A 19,076-nucleotide genomic window follows, 5' to 3' on the forward strand; every position below is an offset into this window, starting at 1 on the left:
AGCCAATTGGGTCCTAAATCCTTGAGTTTATATAATAGTACAAATCTCTTCTCTTTAGGTCATTTTTTAAAGTATCATTTTAAGTCTCACAACTTATTAGTTCCTAGTTACCTTTCATCCAATTTTACTCTCTCGACTTGAATATTAAGTGTCATTTGGCAATAGATACTTGATTTATTAAATAAGGTGAGAATAATCCTCTCTTAATAAGCCAATTTTGATCAATTGATAACAAGATTACCTATATTTTCGCCTCCTATTTCTCCTAGCTAGTGTCTAATTAGTTGAGTTAGTTAGGTAGTTTATTTTGTTAAGGGTAGTTTAGTCCTTACAGACTGTTTTGTCTATCGTTCTTTTTACTCTGTTTTAGTCCTGTATAAATACCTCTGTAATACCTTTGTATATTCATTCATTCAAGTCAATACAAGATTTCATTCCATTCAAATGTGTTTTCGTGTTATGGTATCAGAGCGGGGAAGAGGAGCTTCCCCACGATCTTGATTTGTTCTTTTCTTCTCTTCGCTGTGTTCTTCTCTCCAGCGAAGGTTCTCTCTTTTTTTTTCTGGAAGTTTTGTTCTGAACTTCATCTCTTTCCTTCGTTTCTCGATCAGTGTTTCTTCCTGATCCTTTTTCGTTTCCACCATGGAAACTGACAATCAAACTGGGATCTAAGGAACTAATGACGATGGTATTTCCGTTACTGTCGAAGAAGTTACTGGACCACATACTCAAAGCAACCATACGCAACAAAGGAATCCCCTTGAAGACCCTTCAAATCCCTACTATTTGCACCATGGAGACAACCCAGGTAATATCCTTGTGTCTCAACCTCTCACTGGACAGGACAATTACATGTCCTGGAGTAGGGCTATGCAATTAGCTATTTCAGTCAAAAACAAGATTGGATTCTTGGATGGTACTATTCCTAAACCTCACTCTTCAAATTCGATTATGTACAATGCTTGGTATAGAAACAACAATATTGTTATTTCTTGGATTCTAAATTCAGTCTCTAAGGAAATTTCTTCTAGTCTCTTGTATGATGAATCGGCTGCTGCAATTTGGACTGACCTAAAGGTTAGATTCCACCAGAAAAATGGGCCACACATATACAATCTAAGGAAAAGCCTGATGAACCTAAGGCAAGAGAACCAAACCGTGAGCATGTATTTCACTAGGCTCAAAACGATTTGGGAACAGTTAGCTAATTACAGGCCAAACTGTGTATGCAATGGTTGTACATGTGGGGGTGTGAAAAAACTCCAAGAACACCACCATATGGAATACATAATGTCTTTTTTAATGGGTTTATCAGATTCTTTTTCACAGGTTCGAACCTCATCATGGACCCCCTACCTGAAGTTAACAGGGTTTTTCACTTAGTAACACAAGAAGAAAATCAGAAAGGGAATTTTAATTCCACTACTGATCCCAATTCGAACATGGCATTCGCTATACAAGGAGACAAAGGTAACAGCAGCAAGAATAATACAAGGAAACAAGCCTAATCCCCCTAAAAGAAACCGACCCTTCTGCACTCATTGTAATATTCTTGGACATACTGTCGAGAAGTGTTACAAAATCCATGGATATCCTCCTGGTTTTCACAAGAATGATAAAGGCAAAGAGGCATTGGCTAATCAAGTTCTTGCTACTGGCAATTCTGCAAATGGAAATGAAGGACAAGCCATATTGCCACAATTGACAGCAGCTCAATACCAGCAATTATTGAATCTCTTGGCTGGACAACAATCGAATGACTCTAATTCTGAAGTTGGCAACAACACAGGTAACCCAGGTATAGTACTCTCGAGTATGTCCAATTCCAATCTAAATGATTCTTGGATAGTCGATTCTGGGGCTACTCGGCATATATGCTATGATAAAAATCTTTTTCAAAGTATATGCTATGTTGGTCCAACTAGATTAATTCTACCTAATAATGAAAATCTTACTGTTAGTCATAGTGGCACTATTGCCCTTTCCAATAATCTGGTTTTGAGTAATGTTCTTTATGTTCCAAATTTTAGATATAACATAATATCTGTGAGTTGTCTTACTAATGACAACAACCTTGATATAAATTTCTCTCCTAACCATTTTGTTATACAGGATCTTGCCAACAAGAAGAAGATTGGCAGAGGTAAATCCAACAATGGGCTATACATTTTGGATTCTCAACCTCATGCATCTCCTATTCTTGTTGTCAAAGCTGATGTCTGGCACTCAAGGCTTGGACATCCCTCAAATAAATGTTTGAGACTCTTAGATAGTACAATAAACTGTAATACTTCAAACTTGCATAAAGACACTCCTTGTTACATTTGCCCTTTGGCTAAACAAAGGAAATTACCTTTCAAAAATAACATCACCTTTGCTGATAATATTTTTGATTTGATTCATTGTGACATATGGGGTCCCTATCATGTTCAATCTCACTCGGGTTTTAGATTCTTTCTTACTATTGTTGATGATAGATCTAGGTTTACTTGGATATATCTTTTGAAGCACAAATCCAATGTTCATATTGTCATTCCTCAATTCTTGTCCTATGTAGAAACTCAATTCAATTGCAAAATCAAGAAGTTTAGATCTGATAATGCACCTGAACTTGTTTTTAAAAATTTATTTTCAAGTTATGGTATATTACATGATTTTACATGTGTTGAAACACCTGAACAAAATGCTATTACTGAAAGAAAACACCAACACTTGTTAAATGTTGCTCGTGCCCTTTGTTTTCAAGCACACACACCACTCAAATATTGGTCTGAATGTATAATGACAGCAGCTTATCTTGTTAATCGTATTCCTTCTCTTAACTTGAACAATAAAACTCCTTATGAATTGTTGTTTCAAAAACAACCTGATTACACTCACCTTAAAACCTTTGGTTGCCTTGCTTTTGCTACTACCCTCACTGCCAACAGGACTAAATTTTCTCCAAGAGCCAAAGCTTGTATCTTTCTTGGTTATCCTCAAGGTGTGAAGGGATATAGATTGTATGATATAAACACTAAACAGATTTTTTTTATCTAGAAATGTGGTATTTCATGAACATATTTCTCCATTCTCAAAACTGAATGAAGACACTGGTAATGTTGATCCCTTCATTACTATTATTTTGCCTACTGCTGATGTTTCAAACACACCAGTCAATGATTATCCCTCCACTAACATTGCTATTCCTAGTGTTCATGTTCCTGTGCAGGAAGAAAATTCTGGTGCAGATGACATTGAAGTCGAGCCCACTGATGTACCCAACACACCAGAAATTCCACAAAATGCACCAGCAGTAGTGCCTAGACGATCTAGCCGAACTACAAAACCCCCTGCCTATCTCAGGGATTTTGAATGCTACTCGGTTTTACAAGATAAACATACCACCCCTCACTCTATTGATAAATACATATCCTATCATAAACTAACCGAATCTTATAAAGCTTTTATTCTTGCAGTGACCTCTCTTAAGGAACCACAAACTTATCAACAAGCTATCTAATTTCAACATTGGTTAGATGTTATGAATTCTGAATTAATGGCTTTACGCAACAACAAAACTTGGATTGTCGTTCCACTCCATCCAAATAAACGAGCCATTGGATGTCGTTGGGTTTATAAAATCAAACTCAACAGTGACGGCTCGGTAGAAAGATTCAAAGCGCGTTTAGTAGCTCAAGAATACACACAACAAGAAGGACTTGATTTCTTTGATACTTTTTCTCCCGTGGCCAAAATGGTCACATTTAAATTATTACTTGCCATTTCTACTATCAAATAATGGCATATGCTTCAATTAGATATTAACAATGCCTTTTTAAATGGAGATCTCAATGAAGAGGTCTACATGACTTTACCTCCTGGCCTAACTTTATCTGCCTCTGATTCCACAGGTACGAATTTAGTTTGCAAACTTCAAAAACCATATATGGCCTACGACAATCTTCAAGGCAGTGGTACAAAAAACTCACCGAAGCTTTAATACAAGAAGGCTTTCATCAATCTCAAGCGGACTACACACTCTTCACTCGAGGAAAAGATGACAGCTGCATTGCTTTACTCGTGTATGTGGACGATATAGTCATTACTGGTCCCAACATCACAATTCTCCAACAACTTCAAGACTCTCTACATGACAAATTCAAACTCAAGACCCTTGGAAAACTAAAATACTTTTTAGGCTTCGAGATAGCTAGAACCAAAGATAGTATGTTTCTCTCCCAACAGAAATATACTCTCCAGCTTCTTGAAGAAAGTGGTTACATAGGCAGCAAGCCTGCTAAGGCGCCCATGGATCCTAGACACAAACTTGACGATCAACAAGGTGAACCCTTGACAAATCCAACCACCTACCGACAACTCATCGGCAAACTGCTCTATTTGACATTGTCTAGGCCCGATATCACTTATGCTGTCAATGTTCTCAGCCAATTTATGGCCTCTCCACGAACACCTCACTTGCAAGCCCTACAACATCTCATTCGATATCTCAAAGGCAGTCCTGGTCAAGGCATTCTATACTCTGCCAAGCCCTCTCTTCATCTCAGGGGTTTTTCGGATTTAGACTCAGCTTCATGTCCTATAACTCGACGGTCAACAACCGGGTTCTGCATTTTCTTAGGAGATTGTCTCGTCTCCTGGAAAACCAAAAAACAACCAACAATATCAAGAAGTTCAGCAGAGGCTGAATACAGGGCACTTGCTGCCACGGCAAGTGAAATAACTTAGTTGCAATACTTACTCAACGACTTACATATTCAGCAACCAAACCCCGCTTTCATCTATTGCGACAACCAGTCCGCGATTCACATTGCAAACAACCCGACATTTCACGAACTAACCAAATACATCGAATTGGATTGCCACTTTGTCCGTGACAAAATCAACCAATCTGCAATTAGACTCATCCCTGTTCCGAGCAATTTACAGCTTGCCGATGCATTCACAAAGCCACTACCTGCTTCAATTCTCTTGGCTCACACTAGCAAGATGGCTGTTAACAATCTCTACCGTCCATCTTGAGGGGGGGGTAACAAGATTACCTATATTTTCGCCTCCTATTGCTCCTAGCTAGTGGCTGATTAGTTGAGTTAGTTAGGTAGTTTATTTTGTTAAGGGTAGTTTAGTCCTTACAGACTGTTTTGTCTATCGTTCTTTTTACTCTGTTTTAGTCCTGTATAAATACCTCTGTAATACCTTTGTATATTCATTCATTCAAGTCAATACAAGATTTCATTCCATTCAAATGTGTTTTCGTGTTAATTGAATTAGGCTCAATAACTTTCTTAAAATGTCGTGCGTTCGGATCTTCCTCCCTTGATAATGTAAAAAAATATATAATTAACATATGAATAGAAAGAAATATTATGCAAAAAAAAAATATGAACTAGAAAAAATTACAACTTTTAGTCTCCTATGCAAAATAATACCAGGACTAGAAATGAGATAAAATAAGAGAGAGAGAGAGAGAGAGAGAGAGAGAGAGAGAGAGAGAGAGAGAGAGAGAGAGAGAGAGAGAGAGAGAGAATGTGTGATGAAGACAAACTCGATTGGGCTTCTCAGGATTCAAAGGGGCTTGGCAGAAGCAAGGGTTCGTGGAGGAAGGCGACTCTCTACCCATTTTGATGTAGCTCCACCACTCTCCACCAACTGAGAATCTCTTCTTTGTCCACCTACTATATTTGTCAAGTATTAGTATGTATTATATTAAGAAATTTACATAATATACTTAAAAATAAAATTCTTTTACATTTTTATAAACTTTTTTTATTTACATTTTTTTTCAATTTTCTGTTATTTTTATATTGTCATAACGTCATACTATATTTCGCAATGTGAAAACTTGTAAACAACAATTTGTTTAGAACAACATATAAACAACGGTCTGTAAGGAAAAAAATGTGTAAAAATATATATAAAAAACTCAAAATTCCTTAAAAAAATGTAAATTTTTAGTTTTTAGGTAATTATGAAATAATCTCTATTATATACATATATATATTTCCATTTAAATATTATCTCATATTATTAATAATGTTTTTTTTTGTTTTTATTTTTCTTTTTCTTCACTCACTATATCGACCACAACATCTCTTTCATGAAGGTTCTAGATAAAATAGACATCGTTCAAAGAAGAGATTTAGACTGGATATCATTATCAGTTGTTAAGAAAATTTTCTTTATTTATTTTTATTCTCTATCTCTTTTTATATATATATAAATTCTATAAATTTGTGTTATAAAGTAGAAAAATTAATTTTTGTGAGCTTATGTTTAATTTGTTGAATGAATTTTTCAGATTGTATTTCTTATATTGATGTTGATATTTAAAAAAATCAGATTTATTTAATGAGTAAATTACAACATAACCCTCAATACTTTAACTTTTCTAGCAATTTAATCCCCAAAATCTAAATTTTGATGGAAAAAATCTGAAAAATTGTGTTCTCTTAACAGTTACCCCTTTTCATCTAGTTTTGGCGGTTAACTGCCAGATTAGCTATCCATATGTACATAGGGTATTGTCCACAACGACACAATTCACAAATGACACTATATTATTGGTCCACACAAATAAATACTTTTAAAAAATAGAAGAAAAATAAGTTAATTTAAAATAAAAGAATCATCAAAATAAACAAAAATTCTTTGTTCTTTTTTTTTTTTTTCTTCTTTTCTAGTTTTTTTAACTCTGTGTGTGTGTGTAACGCCCTAATGCTAAGGCACGCTACAGTGCTTTTTCAATTATAGTGCAATCTTTGCTAATCAAAGAATTTTCTCGAAAAACGTATCAAATTAAAACTTTTGCATTAAATATTAAACTTTGTAATATAATAAAATATTTACAAGTGTCGGAATCCCGTTTTCAAACTTTGTAAATTAACTTTTCAAAATATACATTTATTACAGGTCGCAGAGCGACTATCAAAATACAATCCCCAGATGTCCCGAGACCGAACATTCCAGGTCGCACTGCTTTGACATGTACAATCTCACCCGAGCTCAAGTTCACTCCTGTTCAGCCTTCGCCTTTCCTTTACCTACACATGGAAGCAGAACTGTGAGTCGACAGACTCCGTAAGAAATGCATATAACATATCATATAATTTCCGACCTGTAAATAGGCGCCCATACACCTATTTACAGAGCTTAACAGGTGAGTATGAACGTTCAATACTAGGGTACAACCACTATACCACATACACAACGTACCTCACTATACGAGTGTTGGTAAGGTTTACTCCGTACCCTGAGTACCACTGAGTGATATACCACACACCTCAGCACTTTCCCGTACCTGTGTTGGTATCACTATATTGTACTCAGAACAACAATAGTCACTATACCAATGCACTCTGTATCATATCCATACAAGTGTTGGTAGTGCGAATCACAATTTAAGCATGCATATACATACATTCAGATAATCACATCACACATTATACACAGTTCTTACCTGTTTTCCGAATTCAAGTGTGTTGGCCGACCTGAACGGAAATCTTGTGCTAGATGGATGCCCTTGGTTTGATTTCTTGTTGAATCCCTTGCTAAAACACAGAAATTCAGCAGCAAATCTCCCTTGCTTGCTTCAGCCGAAAGAGGAAAAGAGAGGAAAAGGTTATGTTGATTTTCTATGTTTTTCCTATTTTCTCTAAATGGAATAAAGATTAGGAAAAATCCTTTTTCCTATACTTGGCTAGGTGTCAACTAACTAGAAAGCCACCTATCCTTGACTTAACAAAAAGTCCAAATTGCCCTTTGACTCAAACTTAGGGTATTAATCAAAATTAGGGGTAAAATGGTCAAATTCCATAACCCCGCTCAATCCCGATAATTTATTTTCTCTAAAATATTTCCCACTAAGAAATAAGGTTCTAAACCTACCCATGTGATCAATCTAGCCATCCATCGCATTTTTCGTTGTCGCCGAGCAAAAATTATAAAAATAATATATTTCACATATGAGCTAAATAATACCCCTAGAGTTTAATAAAATCTCCATAATTGAGAAATTATAACTCTAATATTTATTTCTAAATATTGGGGTCCACAATTAAATAAATTCACAAATAATAATAAAATAATAAAAATTAGTGCTAATTGCCCTTACTAATCCAAATTACTAGAGTGGTCATTACAGTGTGTGTGTGTGTGTGTGTGTGTGTGTGTGTGTTTCTTTCTTCTTCATTTCTTCTCCCTCCTTTCTCTCTTCTATTATCTCTCTCTTTTCCTGTTAGTCATAGGCAGCCTCAACCCCGGCGGAGTAGCTTTCGATGCGGTGACTTGAGCTCGGCCACCCCCGACGAAGACCCAAAAACCCTGACCTACTCTCTCTTGAATCCCTCTTCACCTTCTCCTTAGATCTGTCTTTTTATCCCCCGCTGCTCTCGAGTCCATGGTAATGAGCACCTCCAGTGATGCTCAACTAAAATAGAGACCACTACGGGCCTCCTTGACTATTTAAACCCCAAGACTCTTAGGTCCCCCTTTGTCCATCGTTGTTTAGAGAGTCTTTAGAGCTAGAGCTTCTTAGCTATAGTTTGACGACGCTGAGTGTTAGCAAACAAAATGATTTTCAAAAATTGGTTCCTCTCGTAATGATCTTCTAAATCCAGAACCTGTGCTGGGTCGTGGCAATGGTTCATGGGAGATGAATTGGTTGTGGTGATGGGATGAAATCAGACTCAAATAAGAAGAAGAAGAGGGTTCTAGTGAGAAGGGTAGTGGCATCTATGGAGGTTTCATATGGGAGAAGAAAGAGGTACCAAAGGAGTTTGATTAAAAGGGATAATTAGAAATTTTGTTTAAACAAAAATTGGAGTCATTGTTTTGATTTTAGAAAAAATAAAATAAAACGGGGTTTTAAATTTGTGGTGAATTAATATGATGAGATAATTCTGATTTGCTTTTCTTATATTATTTTATTTTCAAATATTTATTTTACGGGCCAATATTATAATATCATGTGTACATTGTGTCCATATGGACAATACCATATGTACACATGAAGAGATAACCTGACAGTTAACTGCCAAAAATAAATGACAATACAATACTTAATGTAAATCATTACTAGATTCATGGATGACCTAATCAAAATCTTAAGAAAAGCTAGAACTGTTAACCATGGTTTGTTAGCTATTCTAAGTGATTAGGGGTGGACCATCCCATAGTCAATAGATAAGAAAGTGTTTGGTCAAACAAATACTACTTTTCTAAGAAAATGACTAAGTCTGAAAATAAAGTAGCAAATAAAGGAGATATTTAATTCTTGATTCCAAATGTGTTCTATCATCTTATTTGACATATGATGATCCCACTGGCTCTGTTGTCTTGTCACAACCAAAGAAATCAATACCATTTAGTTTTCTTAGACATAATTCACGGTACCTTGTCGTAGTGGGAGAGTTTCAAGGAACTCACCTTCTTATGACTTGGGAGACACTAGTGATTTAAAATCCATTGTGAGTTTAAACAAGTAATGGATTGTCAAGATAAGAAACTGAGAAGAAAGCCAAAAGAACTATAGTTTGATCCATTCACATGGAGTAACCTAAAGTTTTCTATTACAAGGACATAAAAGGAAATTTTCGTTTATAAGTCCATTCAATGGACTTAACAAAACTTCATGTTCCTAGTATTATAGGTTTGAGTTTATCTAAACCTATGGCTTGTGGTATACCTGGTAATTACTTACTCTAATGCAAGCAACTTACTTTAGTGAGATGCTGAAGCATTTTCTTTCTAATGGCAATCTATAGAAGCTTCACAACTTCTTAGGCATAGATTTTATTTTATCTAAGGAAAAGTCTCAACTATTCCAGAAAAGATAAAGCCATGAAAGAATTTCTTAAATCAACAGTGAGAGGTCTTAGACATGCTTTTGTATGCCTTAGACCAGACACCTGCTGTTGAGTGGGAGTAATGAGTAGGTATCAGATTAATCCAGGAGAAGAACATTGGAAGACAATCAAGTAAATCTTAAGATTAAGAAAAGGAACTATATGTTAGTCTATAAGGGTGTGTTTAAAACTCTTAGACTACACCATATCAGATTTCGAAATTTGCCTTTGTGCTAGAAAATCTTTCTGATAAGATGGTGATTACTCTGGGGGTGGAATAGTGATTTTGGAGAAGTGTAAAAACCTATCTGAAGTCTCTAGGTCTACCAGAGAGGGACTGAATGTTAAAGTTACAGGAAAGGTACTTATTCAGTCTAAGGAAATTTGTATACATTTTTGGCACCATTCCAAATTGCCTAAACTACTAGTGTTAATTTCCTGATTAACCAAAAGTAGTTGCCAAAGGTATAGAATCCAGTATCCCAAGAGAGTAGACATATAGAGAGGAATTTCACATTATCAATGATTTTGTGATTAAGGAAGAGTAATGGTGGAGAAAAGGTTGTGTTTAATTCAACCTTTCATATCCTATTACGAGGAGTTTACTACTACTACACTTGATTTGTATATCGAGGTGTTGAGATTATTTGAAACGCACTTTTTCTTTTATATTAGTGCAAGTGGGAGTTTGTTGGGTTTTATGCCCTAAATAAAACTCATTTCAATGTAATCAGATTTACTTATTAATATAGATCAGAAATAACATTTAATGTTGCATGGTTCAAATGATTATATGTACATAATGTATGAATTCATCTGAAACCCTTTTCACATACTTGATCCTATTTATTGTGTCGTCAACACATTGGAAAGTAAACATGACTATGTGAATAAAGTTTCCTAGATTTATTAGACATAGGGTTTTACTGATATGATAATCTACAACAGAGTTAACTTGCATTTGGAGAAGTGCTATGTTCTTTCCAGAGCATTGGTTAAAGTAAAGCTCAGGTTGGATGCATGGAGTATGCATCGGAAGGGACCGATATTGAACTTTGACTTAGATTTATTAAACTTACCGTAATATCTATTCAAGTCAATATCGCTAAGTTGATCCTAGATCAAATGTTCTTAATCTTGTTATGATTAGGCTCAATCTTGAAAGGCTATTCGTGCTCTTTGATTTGTTAGTTAAGCGTACTTTTAGGTCAGGGTGATACGTACATTTTGGGAACACGGTAGTGCAATTGAGTGGGAGCGCTAGCATAAACATGGAATCTATAGCTTCTATCTGGCGAATAGTAAGCAAAGAATGATCTCCTTCGAGCTTGACCAAACGAACATAAATGGTGGAGTACTCATTTCACATAAGCTGAAATATCATTTATACGGGGTCAAGTGTTTTAAGGAATAAATACATTGTAGGGTGTAACGGTAATCTAATCCCTTTACAGTGTAGATCATTCATATAGAGGATCATTGATCGCATTAGGATTATAACAATGGATAACTAATGATGCATCTATATGGTGGAACATATAGAGCATTCTATATACTGAGAGTGCAATTCTAAGTTCTATGCGTGGATTCAACGAAGAATTAATAAGTTAGTGAATTTTAGTGCTAAATTCTTGATCTACTTATTGGAAGCTCGGTTATATAGACCCATGGTCCCCGCACTAGTTGAGATAATATTGCTTGTAAGACTCATACAATTGGTTTTGATTAATCAATTGTAATTCTCAAATTAGACTATGTCTAATTGTGAATTTTTCACTAAGTAAGGGCGAAATTGTAAAGAAAGAGTTAATAGGGGCATATTTGTTAATTATGATACTTTGTATGGTTCAATTAATAAATATGATAAATGACAATATTATTTAATAATTATTTATAGTTATTAAATAGTTAGAATTGACATATAAATGGTTGAATTAGAAAATTGGCATTTTTGAGAAAATCAGATGCAGAATTGAGAAAACTGCAAAATTGCAAAAAGTGAGGCCCAAATCCACTAGTATAGGGCCGGCCACTTTTATAGGAATTTACCTCTTATATTTTCATTATTTTAATGCCAAATAATTCAAACCTAACCCTAGTGGAATGCTATAAATAGATAGTGAAGGCTTCAGGAAAATTATACTTTTCTTCTGACACTTCTAATTCAGAAAAAACTGAGCCTCCTCTCTCCCTATCTTTGGCCGAACCCACTCTCTCTTTCTTCTTCCTTAAATTTCGAAATTACCTTAGTGTATGAGTAGTGCCCACACACAGCAAGTGATACCTCAACCATAGTGAGGAAGATCGTGAAGAAAGACTTTCAGCAAGAAGGAGTTTCAGCATCAAAGATTCAGAGAAAGAGATCCAGGTTCAGATATTGATAATGCTCTGCTACAAAAAGGAATCAAGGGCTAGATATCTGAACGGAAGGAGTCATTTAATTCCGCTGCACCCAATGTAAGGTTTCCTAAACTTTATATGTGTTTATTTCATCGTTTTAGAAAGTTCATATTTAGGGTGTTAATAAACATACTTGTGAGTAGATCTAAGATCTTGGTAAAATAATTTCCAACATTACTCTCCTCAAAGACTTTGCCATCTCTCATAAAAAACATGCTTATCTAAATTGTGACAACATTGCAGAAATCCACATCAGTGAGAACTCTGTCTACCATGAGCGCACCAAACACATTGAGATAGATTGTCACTTCATCTGGGAGAAGGTTTAGCATGGCACTCTCAAACTTATTCTCCATTTCAGTCCTAGCATAACTTAGTTGATATATGTTATCCTATTTTTTGCACTATGACGTGGCAACGCGTACGAGTGACACGTGTCCAACATTCTTTGCACCTGGGCGGAGGTGAATATCTTGAACAGACTTCAAGTAGTACATCTGCATGCACAATGTCTACTTACCCGAGCAGGGTGAAGGGGAGACTATCCGAGTAGAGAACAAGTTTGGTTTTCCAAACTACTTACCAGAACTTGACTATTTCAGAATGGCATCGTGGTGTCTAAGTAGGAAGGCAATCCCTACAATCATGGGATTGAATTAGAGGGATACGACATGTTGTCTCAATCCTCCATTTCATGTATTCTATTTATGTGGTGAATGTTCCTTTCTATTATAGACATTGTAAGCAAAAGGGAAACCTTCCCTCATGCATTAAGGCCCTATAAATAGTGATCTAGCTTTACTGTAAAAGGTATTATCAGTAAAAGTACTAGGTTGGATGAAATGGAGAATAAGTAAATGGTCTTTTGGGTGGATCCCGCCCAATGGTTCTGATGAAATGATTAAGTACTCAGGTGGCATGACCACCTTTGAAAGTACAATATCATTTTAAGTGCAGTTTCTTCTATATAAATTTAGCTAAAGATCGTATTAGATCATATAATGGCTCCCATAAATGTAAGTTACTACGGTGACAAAAATATTCCGACCAATGAATGAATAAATATGTCTATTTAAATTTTCATTGTGTCGATTCTATTAGCAAGTTATAAATTTACCATTAAGTTTGTACAAAGGTGAGCTCGAATCCAAAGACCTGAACAGACAAAAATCATACTTGTGAAATCCAAGTGGTCGAGAGTCAAAGGTCTGCTCAGTCACTTGGGGGGTAACTATACCCGTATAAAGCATTGGTAAAAGTAAATAACAAGCTAAAAAAACATAACAGTTGCACAGATAATTATCAAAATAAGGGAACTATTTATTAAAAAAAAAAAGATAAACAAAGCACGGTAAACCCGAGAGTAAAGGCTGCCCGGTCAGCTTGTTGTCTTAAAATGAAAAACATAACCCAATTTTAAAAACCGCTTGGCTGGTCAGTTTTGTCTCTAAAAAGGGCCTATGGGTCGAGCAGATTAAAACAAAATATATATGTGTGTCTCAAACGGCAGCGGTCCCGGGCTCTCTGTACGGATCAACTGGGTCTGAAGGGGCTGGAGGGTCGACATTCTGAACAGCAGGGGTCTCGGTGATCTGGTCAGCTGGAACCGTGGAATCGTCTACCTCGAGGCTTTCATTGGCTGCTTGACTTGCACAGTAGTTAAGGTATGCCTCCTTGGAATCTCCAAGGTAATCAAAGTGGCCTTTGGGGTTAGCCTTTCAAAACTCGTAAAAAACCTCCAGGGCGGCAGTTTCCAAGTTCTCCACCTCCTTCACAAGCTCCTCCTCCCTGATCTTCCTAGTCTTGGCATCCTCCTCCAATTTAGAAAGAAGAGTCCGGAGACCCTCCCTCTTTTCCTTAAGAGAATTGACATCCCAGGACAAAGCCTCGTTGTTTGCCTCAAGCTGGGCGGTAGAGGGCATCTCTTGCATTTCCTTTGTTAGCTCCTTGACTCGGGTGTTGACAGCAAGGAGCTTTTTGTTCACCTCCCCGAGCTCGTTCCTCACATCCTTAATCTCTTTCTTCCCCGCATCCACCTCCCTCTGTAATGTGTTGGTGGTAACAAGGTTCTTGGCCGTAGTGGATTTGGCTCGGGAATAGGCATATGCCATCTTTAGGTTGACCTGCACGGGAAAATGTTAAAACCCGAACTAGGAAAAAGACAGTTCAAAATAAAGAAGAAAAACACTCACCTGAGTAGCCTCCTTTAAGACTCCTCCCATGGCCAGTTCCAGGGACAACGCATCGTCCGCCCTGGACAACTGATTGCTCACTTCGGGAAGTGACCGATCCAAATAGTATTGGATCATGTCCTTTCCCTTCTTAGCCTCCGTGCACAGCACCACGACGGTTGAAGAGGTCTTAGTCTGACCAGACCCATCCAAGCTCCTACCTATGGAACTCTTTGATCTTGAGACCTTCTGGGCTAGAAAGTCCATAGTAGGTCGTTCTTTAGAGAGGTCTATTACTTCCTCGACAGGCCCCTTCTCCTTGGACGGAGCCTCATTGCCTCTAGCCCTCTTAGGCGGAGGAATCTGACCCGAGCTGTCACCAACTCTCTTCTTTAAGGCCTGGAGTACTTTTTGAGACATTTCTGCACAAACAAAACAAAAAGTTAAAAAGCAAGTATGATGATAAGCATGTTATGAAAGAAGTAAATGCAAGTAAAAAATACCCTGCACATGGGCAGGAGCATTCGCCCAAACAAGCAAAGACAAAGCATCGTTGTTCGAAGAGTTTTCTTCTTGCTCCATCAGAACGGCTTTTCCTTTCCCCTCCACTTGGGCGGACGATCGGACAGGCATATCAGGTTCCCTAATCCTGATAGCCCGCTCTACTAGTGCTTGGTCATTTGGGAGAGTCTTCTTCTTCTTTTTGCTCGGGTTCTCCTGCTCTGAATATTCTTGAGCATACAACTTGGCTTCATTGTCTCCCTTCAACTTAGCCTAACACTTGAGTTGAATGAGCTCCTTCTCCTGCTTGGTCACCTTATCCTGGCTAGGCTTTACCTCCTTTTTCTTCTCTGGCCTCAGCACAAAGTCCTTTAGGAAGAGTTTGTACTTAACATAATTGGCATCGGTGGCCAGCAGGATGATGTTTCGAGCAACATCTGCCAGTTGGAGATTTTTTTGTGCTCTCTCCATTAGCCCCAGCGTGAAGGGAGGACGGAAGCAGGAGGGGATCTGCTGAGACCAAGTGTGGATGGTATCCATGCCCTGGACGACGTAATAATCATCCACGAAGTTCCCTATTTTGCTCACCTTGGAGTCTGTGGTGCCCGTCAGCCACTTCTCCTCGAGTTGACAGAAATTAAAATACCCCGACCTGCTCTGCTTGGGAGTTGACTTCAGGTCGAAGAGCCAGTTGGTGTCGTGCGGGGATGGCATGCCCCATCCTTGTGAGGCATAAAGAATGAATAGGGCGGATAGATATTTGATGCCCTTCGGAGTGAACTGGGTTGGGCAAAGATGATAGTAATCCAAAATCCTCCTGAAGTACGGAAGCAAGGGCAGCATTGCACCCTGCTTAGTATGAGCACCCGACCAAGCACAGTACCCCTCCCTTGGACTGGTTGCCTAGTGATTTGAAGAGGGAAGGAAGAATTCGACATCCCCCAAGTAGTCATGCTTCTCCAAGTTCTTCATTTTTGCATGGGTTACTATGGATGGAGGAGAAACCCACCAAGCTCCTACAACACCTTGTCTTCTGAGGGGGATGGCTTCAGTATATTCTTCGGTGACATAGTCTTCGCGGTCTACTAGGGGTTCCCCAATTTCCGACATGGGTAACCCTTCCTCGTAATAACTGCCGAAGGGCAGCCCCCGAGTTGCGCCTTCCTCCTCAGCCTTAGAAGGACCATTAGGACAGAACTTGCCTTGATCCTCCATTTCTTGGACTTTAGCGTCCCTAATTATGTGTTCCTCCTAAACAGTAGGCCGGGCCTACTCTGCACTCGACATTGTGGCAAGTCGAGCTATGTGAGGGTCAGTCAGAGAAGATATTCGCATTGTTTGTTTGGTGCGTGCCATCATCATATTCCTGGACGGAGCTTGATTGGTATGTCTAGCAATGGTTACAACAAAAGTGGCTATGGATGTACCTACAACAGTAGGGTTCAGACAGCCTACAAGTAAGGTATTGACTGTATCTGGTCGGACAATATATGTCCAGTTGGACGGTAAGTATTGCCTCCACCCCTTCTTGAGCTCCCAGATAAAACGTCTGTTGCCTCCACCTTCGATCTGGCAAGTGTAAAAATTGTGTTGCACCTCGGGTTTTGGAGAAGGTGTATGCTTGCTGCTTATCTCCCATTCTTCAAAGCTTGAGTTGGAGAGACTGTCACTTGATGAGGACGGACTGGCACAGAGACGAGGGTGATCCTCGTACAAAAGTTGAAGGAGATCTTGGTGGATATGATGTTCGCCTCCCCAAAACTCACCAGGATTCATCTACAAAAGGTAGGACACAAGATGAGTATTTGGCCGGGATAACGAACACAAATAGATTGGTTATACCGACCAGGTCCAATCGAAGAATCAAAAATAAGAATTTTGCATGATATTAAGGTTTACAATCTAGACTTTAAAAACTTCGAATTAAGGGTTAATTTTCACTAAACCCCAAATGAACAAGTGAAACTGAATATCGTGGAGTCAAAATCAAAGCACAGTTATAATCAAGCCACATGGTAAAACATAGTCAAAATCTCACATTCCTAAACTTAAATTTTCTACGGTTTTCCTAGAACAAGTTCAAGAACTATCAATTTTCCTATAGTGGAAACTCAAAAAATCAAATATTCAAGCATAAAAGAGGAAAGAGATGAAGAACTTACTCACTGTTTAAAGCTTTAGGGTTGCTCAGATGACAGTGATCAGTGTTTCCTAGGGATTCTTCGAAGAATTTGAGAGAAAAAAAAATTCTTACTCTGAATTCTTCAAGAATGAAAAATGCTAAAAGTAGTTTATTAAGGATTTTTGCCCTATTTATAAGCTAATTAGTGAGGCAAATAATAATTTTAAAATTTGAATATCTCGATTTCCCCCCAAAAGTGAACGTTATGCACTTAAGTACTTGAAGAGTAATCGTCAAACATGATATTTTTTGGGTGTAATTCGAGGTATATGTCAGTCAACATTAATGAGCTAAAAACTGAAAAGACCATTGGTCAATGTCACATCAGATCGTAAACAGACGCTTTGAACACGTGCCACCCGTCCAGATAAGGATCCAGACCGAGTGAAGTCCATGTGCGACCTCGGAGGTCCCGCACAGCCTTGGGCAAATATAATCCTATTTTTGCACTATAACGTGGCAACACATACGAGTGACACGTGTCCAACATTCTTTGCACTTGGGCGGAGAGGAATATCCCGAACAGACTTCAAGTAGCACATCTGCACACACAACGTCTACTTACCCGAACAGGGTGAAGGGGAGACTATCTGAGCTGAGAACAAGTTTGGTTTTCCGAACTACTTACCAGTACTTGACTATTTCAGAATGGCATCGTGGTGTCTAAGTACGAAGGCAATCCCTACAATCATGGGATTGAATTAGAGGGATACGACAAGTTGTTTCAATCCCCCATTTCATGTATTCTATTTATGTAGTGAATGTTCCTTCCGATTATAGACATTGTAAGCAAAAGGGAAACCTTCTCTCATGCATTAAGGCCCTATAAATAGTGATCTAGCTTCACTGTAAAAAGGATCGAAAGAATTGCTTTAGAGAGATATCCAAGAGAAATACTCAGAGATTTCGTTGTAAGAGCTTTGAGAGAGAAAATACTATATTATTTGTTCTCAAGTTAATACAATCTAAGGGGAGTAGACTATTACCGTAATAAAGTAATCGAACCTCTTCAAAATCTGGTATTCTTTATTACTTATTGATTTTTCTCTATTTTTATTATAATTCTAATCGCTTTATAATTGACTCATTGTTGTTGATTAAAAGCGAGGTCAACAATATATTTACTAAAATCTTATTTTCCTATTTTTTTAAGATGAGTGTCATTAATATATACACTCTATCTTGAGGATCTATTAAAATTAGTTAAAGCAGTAACTTATTTCGGTTATAGGACTTGTTACTTCTGTTAGATTATTAATTGGTTTAGCTGGATTAATTGTTTTCTTTAAATAACTCAGTTTCTTTTTCTTACTTTATATATAATTGCTCTTGTATTATATTACACAAACAATCAATAATACAAGCTGAATGTTTAATGAGCTGAATGCTCCTTCTTACTTGTGTGATATTGTTCAGACTGAGGCCTGATTTTAATGAAATCTTTTATTCAAAAAAAAAATATTAATAATACAAGCTCTAAAACTTTTACTTTCTCTCTGTGATGCAAATTTCACATAATCTAATTTAAATTAACTTTTATTATATGACAAATTTAAATCAACTTTTAATACACAGTAAATATTTTACAAAATAAATTATACATTAGTAATAAATAAATCACCCATTTACATCTGAAATTAAAAATGTACACATAATAATAGGGAATAATACAATTTAATTAGTCTACATCGATATTCGATATATAGTTTGACTTAAAATTGACTACTTTATATGACAGTGGCCCTCCAACAACTCGTTTAATAAGTACGTACGAAGTCTTTGCGGGTTTAAATTTGATCTGCAGAATCCATTGGTTTGTTGGCATTTATGCTGTTTATATATTCTTTTAACAAATAAACTACTAATTGAAAGCAGTTGTTACTAAAAATTTATTTTTCCTTCTTTCTTAACTCAACATTTTTCAAAGTGTTTCTTTTTTAAGTTTATTATGCTATTTTGTAAGTTCGATTTCATTTTCCA

The 19,076-nt window shown here is 37.1% G+C and overlaps 1 protein-coding gene across 1 annotated transcript; it reads left to right on the forward strand.

Annotated features, from left to right (window-relative positions):
• Positions 1-3,821: 3,821 nt before the first annotated feature.
• LOC115696565 (uncharacterized mitochondrial protein AtMg00810-like) lies at positions 3,822-4,728 on the forward strand. Its single transcript, XM_030623458.2, has 2 exons — positions 3,822-3,841; positions 3,894-4,728. The coding sequence occupies exons 1-2, from the start codon at positions 3,822-3,824 to the stop codon at positions 4,726-4,728; spliced, it is 855 nt and encodes a 284-aa protein (XP_030479318.2).
• The last annotated feature ends 14,348 nt before the right edge of the window (positions 4,729-19,076 follow it).

Source organism: Cannabis sativa, chromosome 7 (assembly GCF_029168945.1).
Source record: "Cannabis sativa cultivar Pink pepper isolate KNU-18-1 chromosome 7, ASM2916894v1, whole genome shotgun sequence".
In the NCBI taxonomy this organism is placed as follows: domain Eukaryota; kingdom Viridiplantae; phylum Streptophyta; class Magnoliopsida; order Rosales; family Cannabaceae; genus Cannabis; species Cannabis sativa.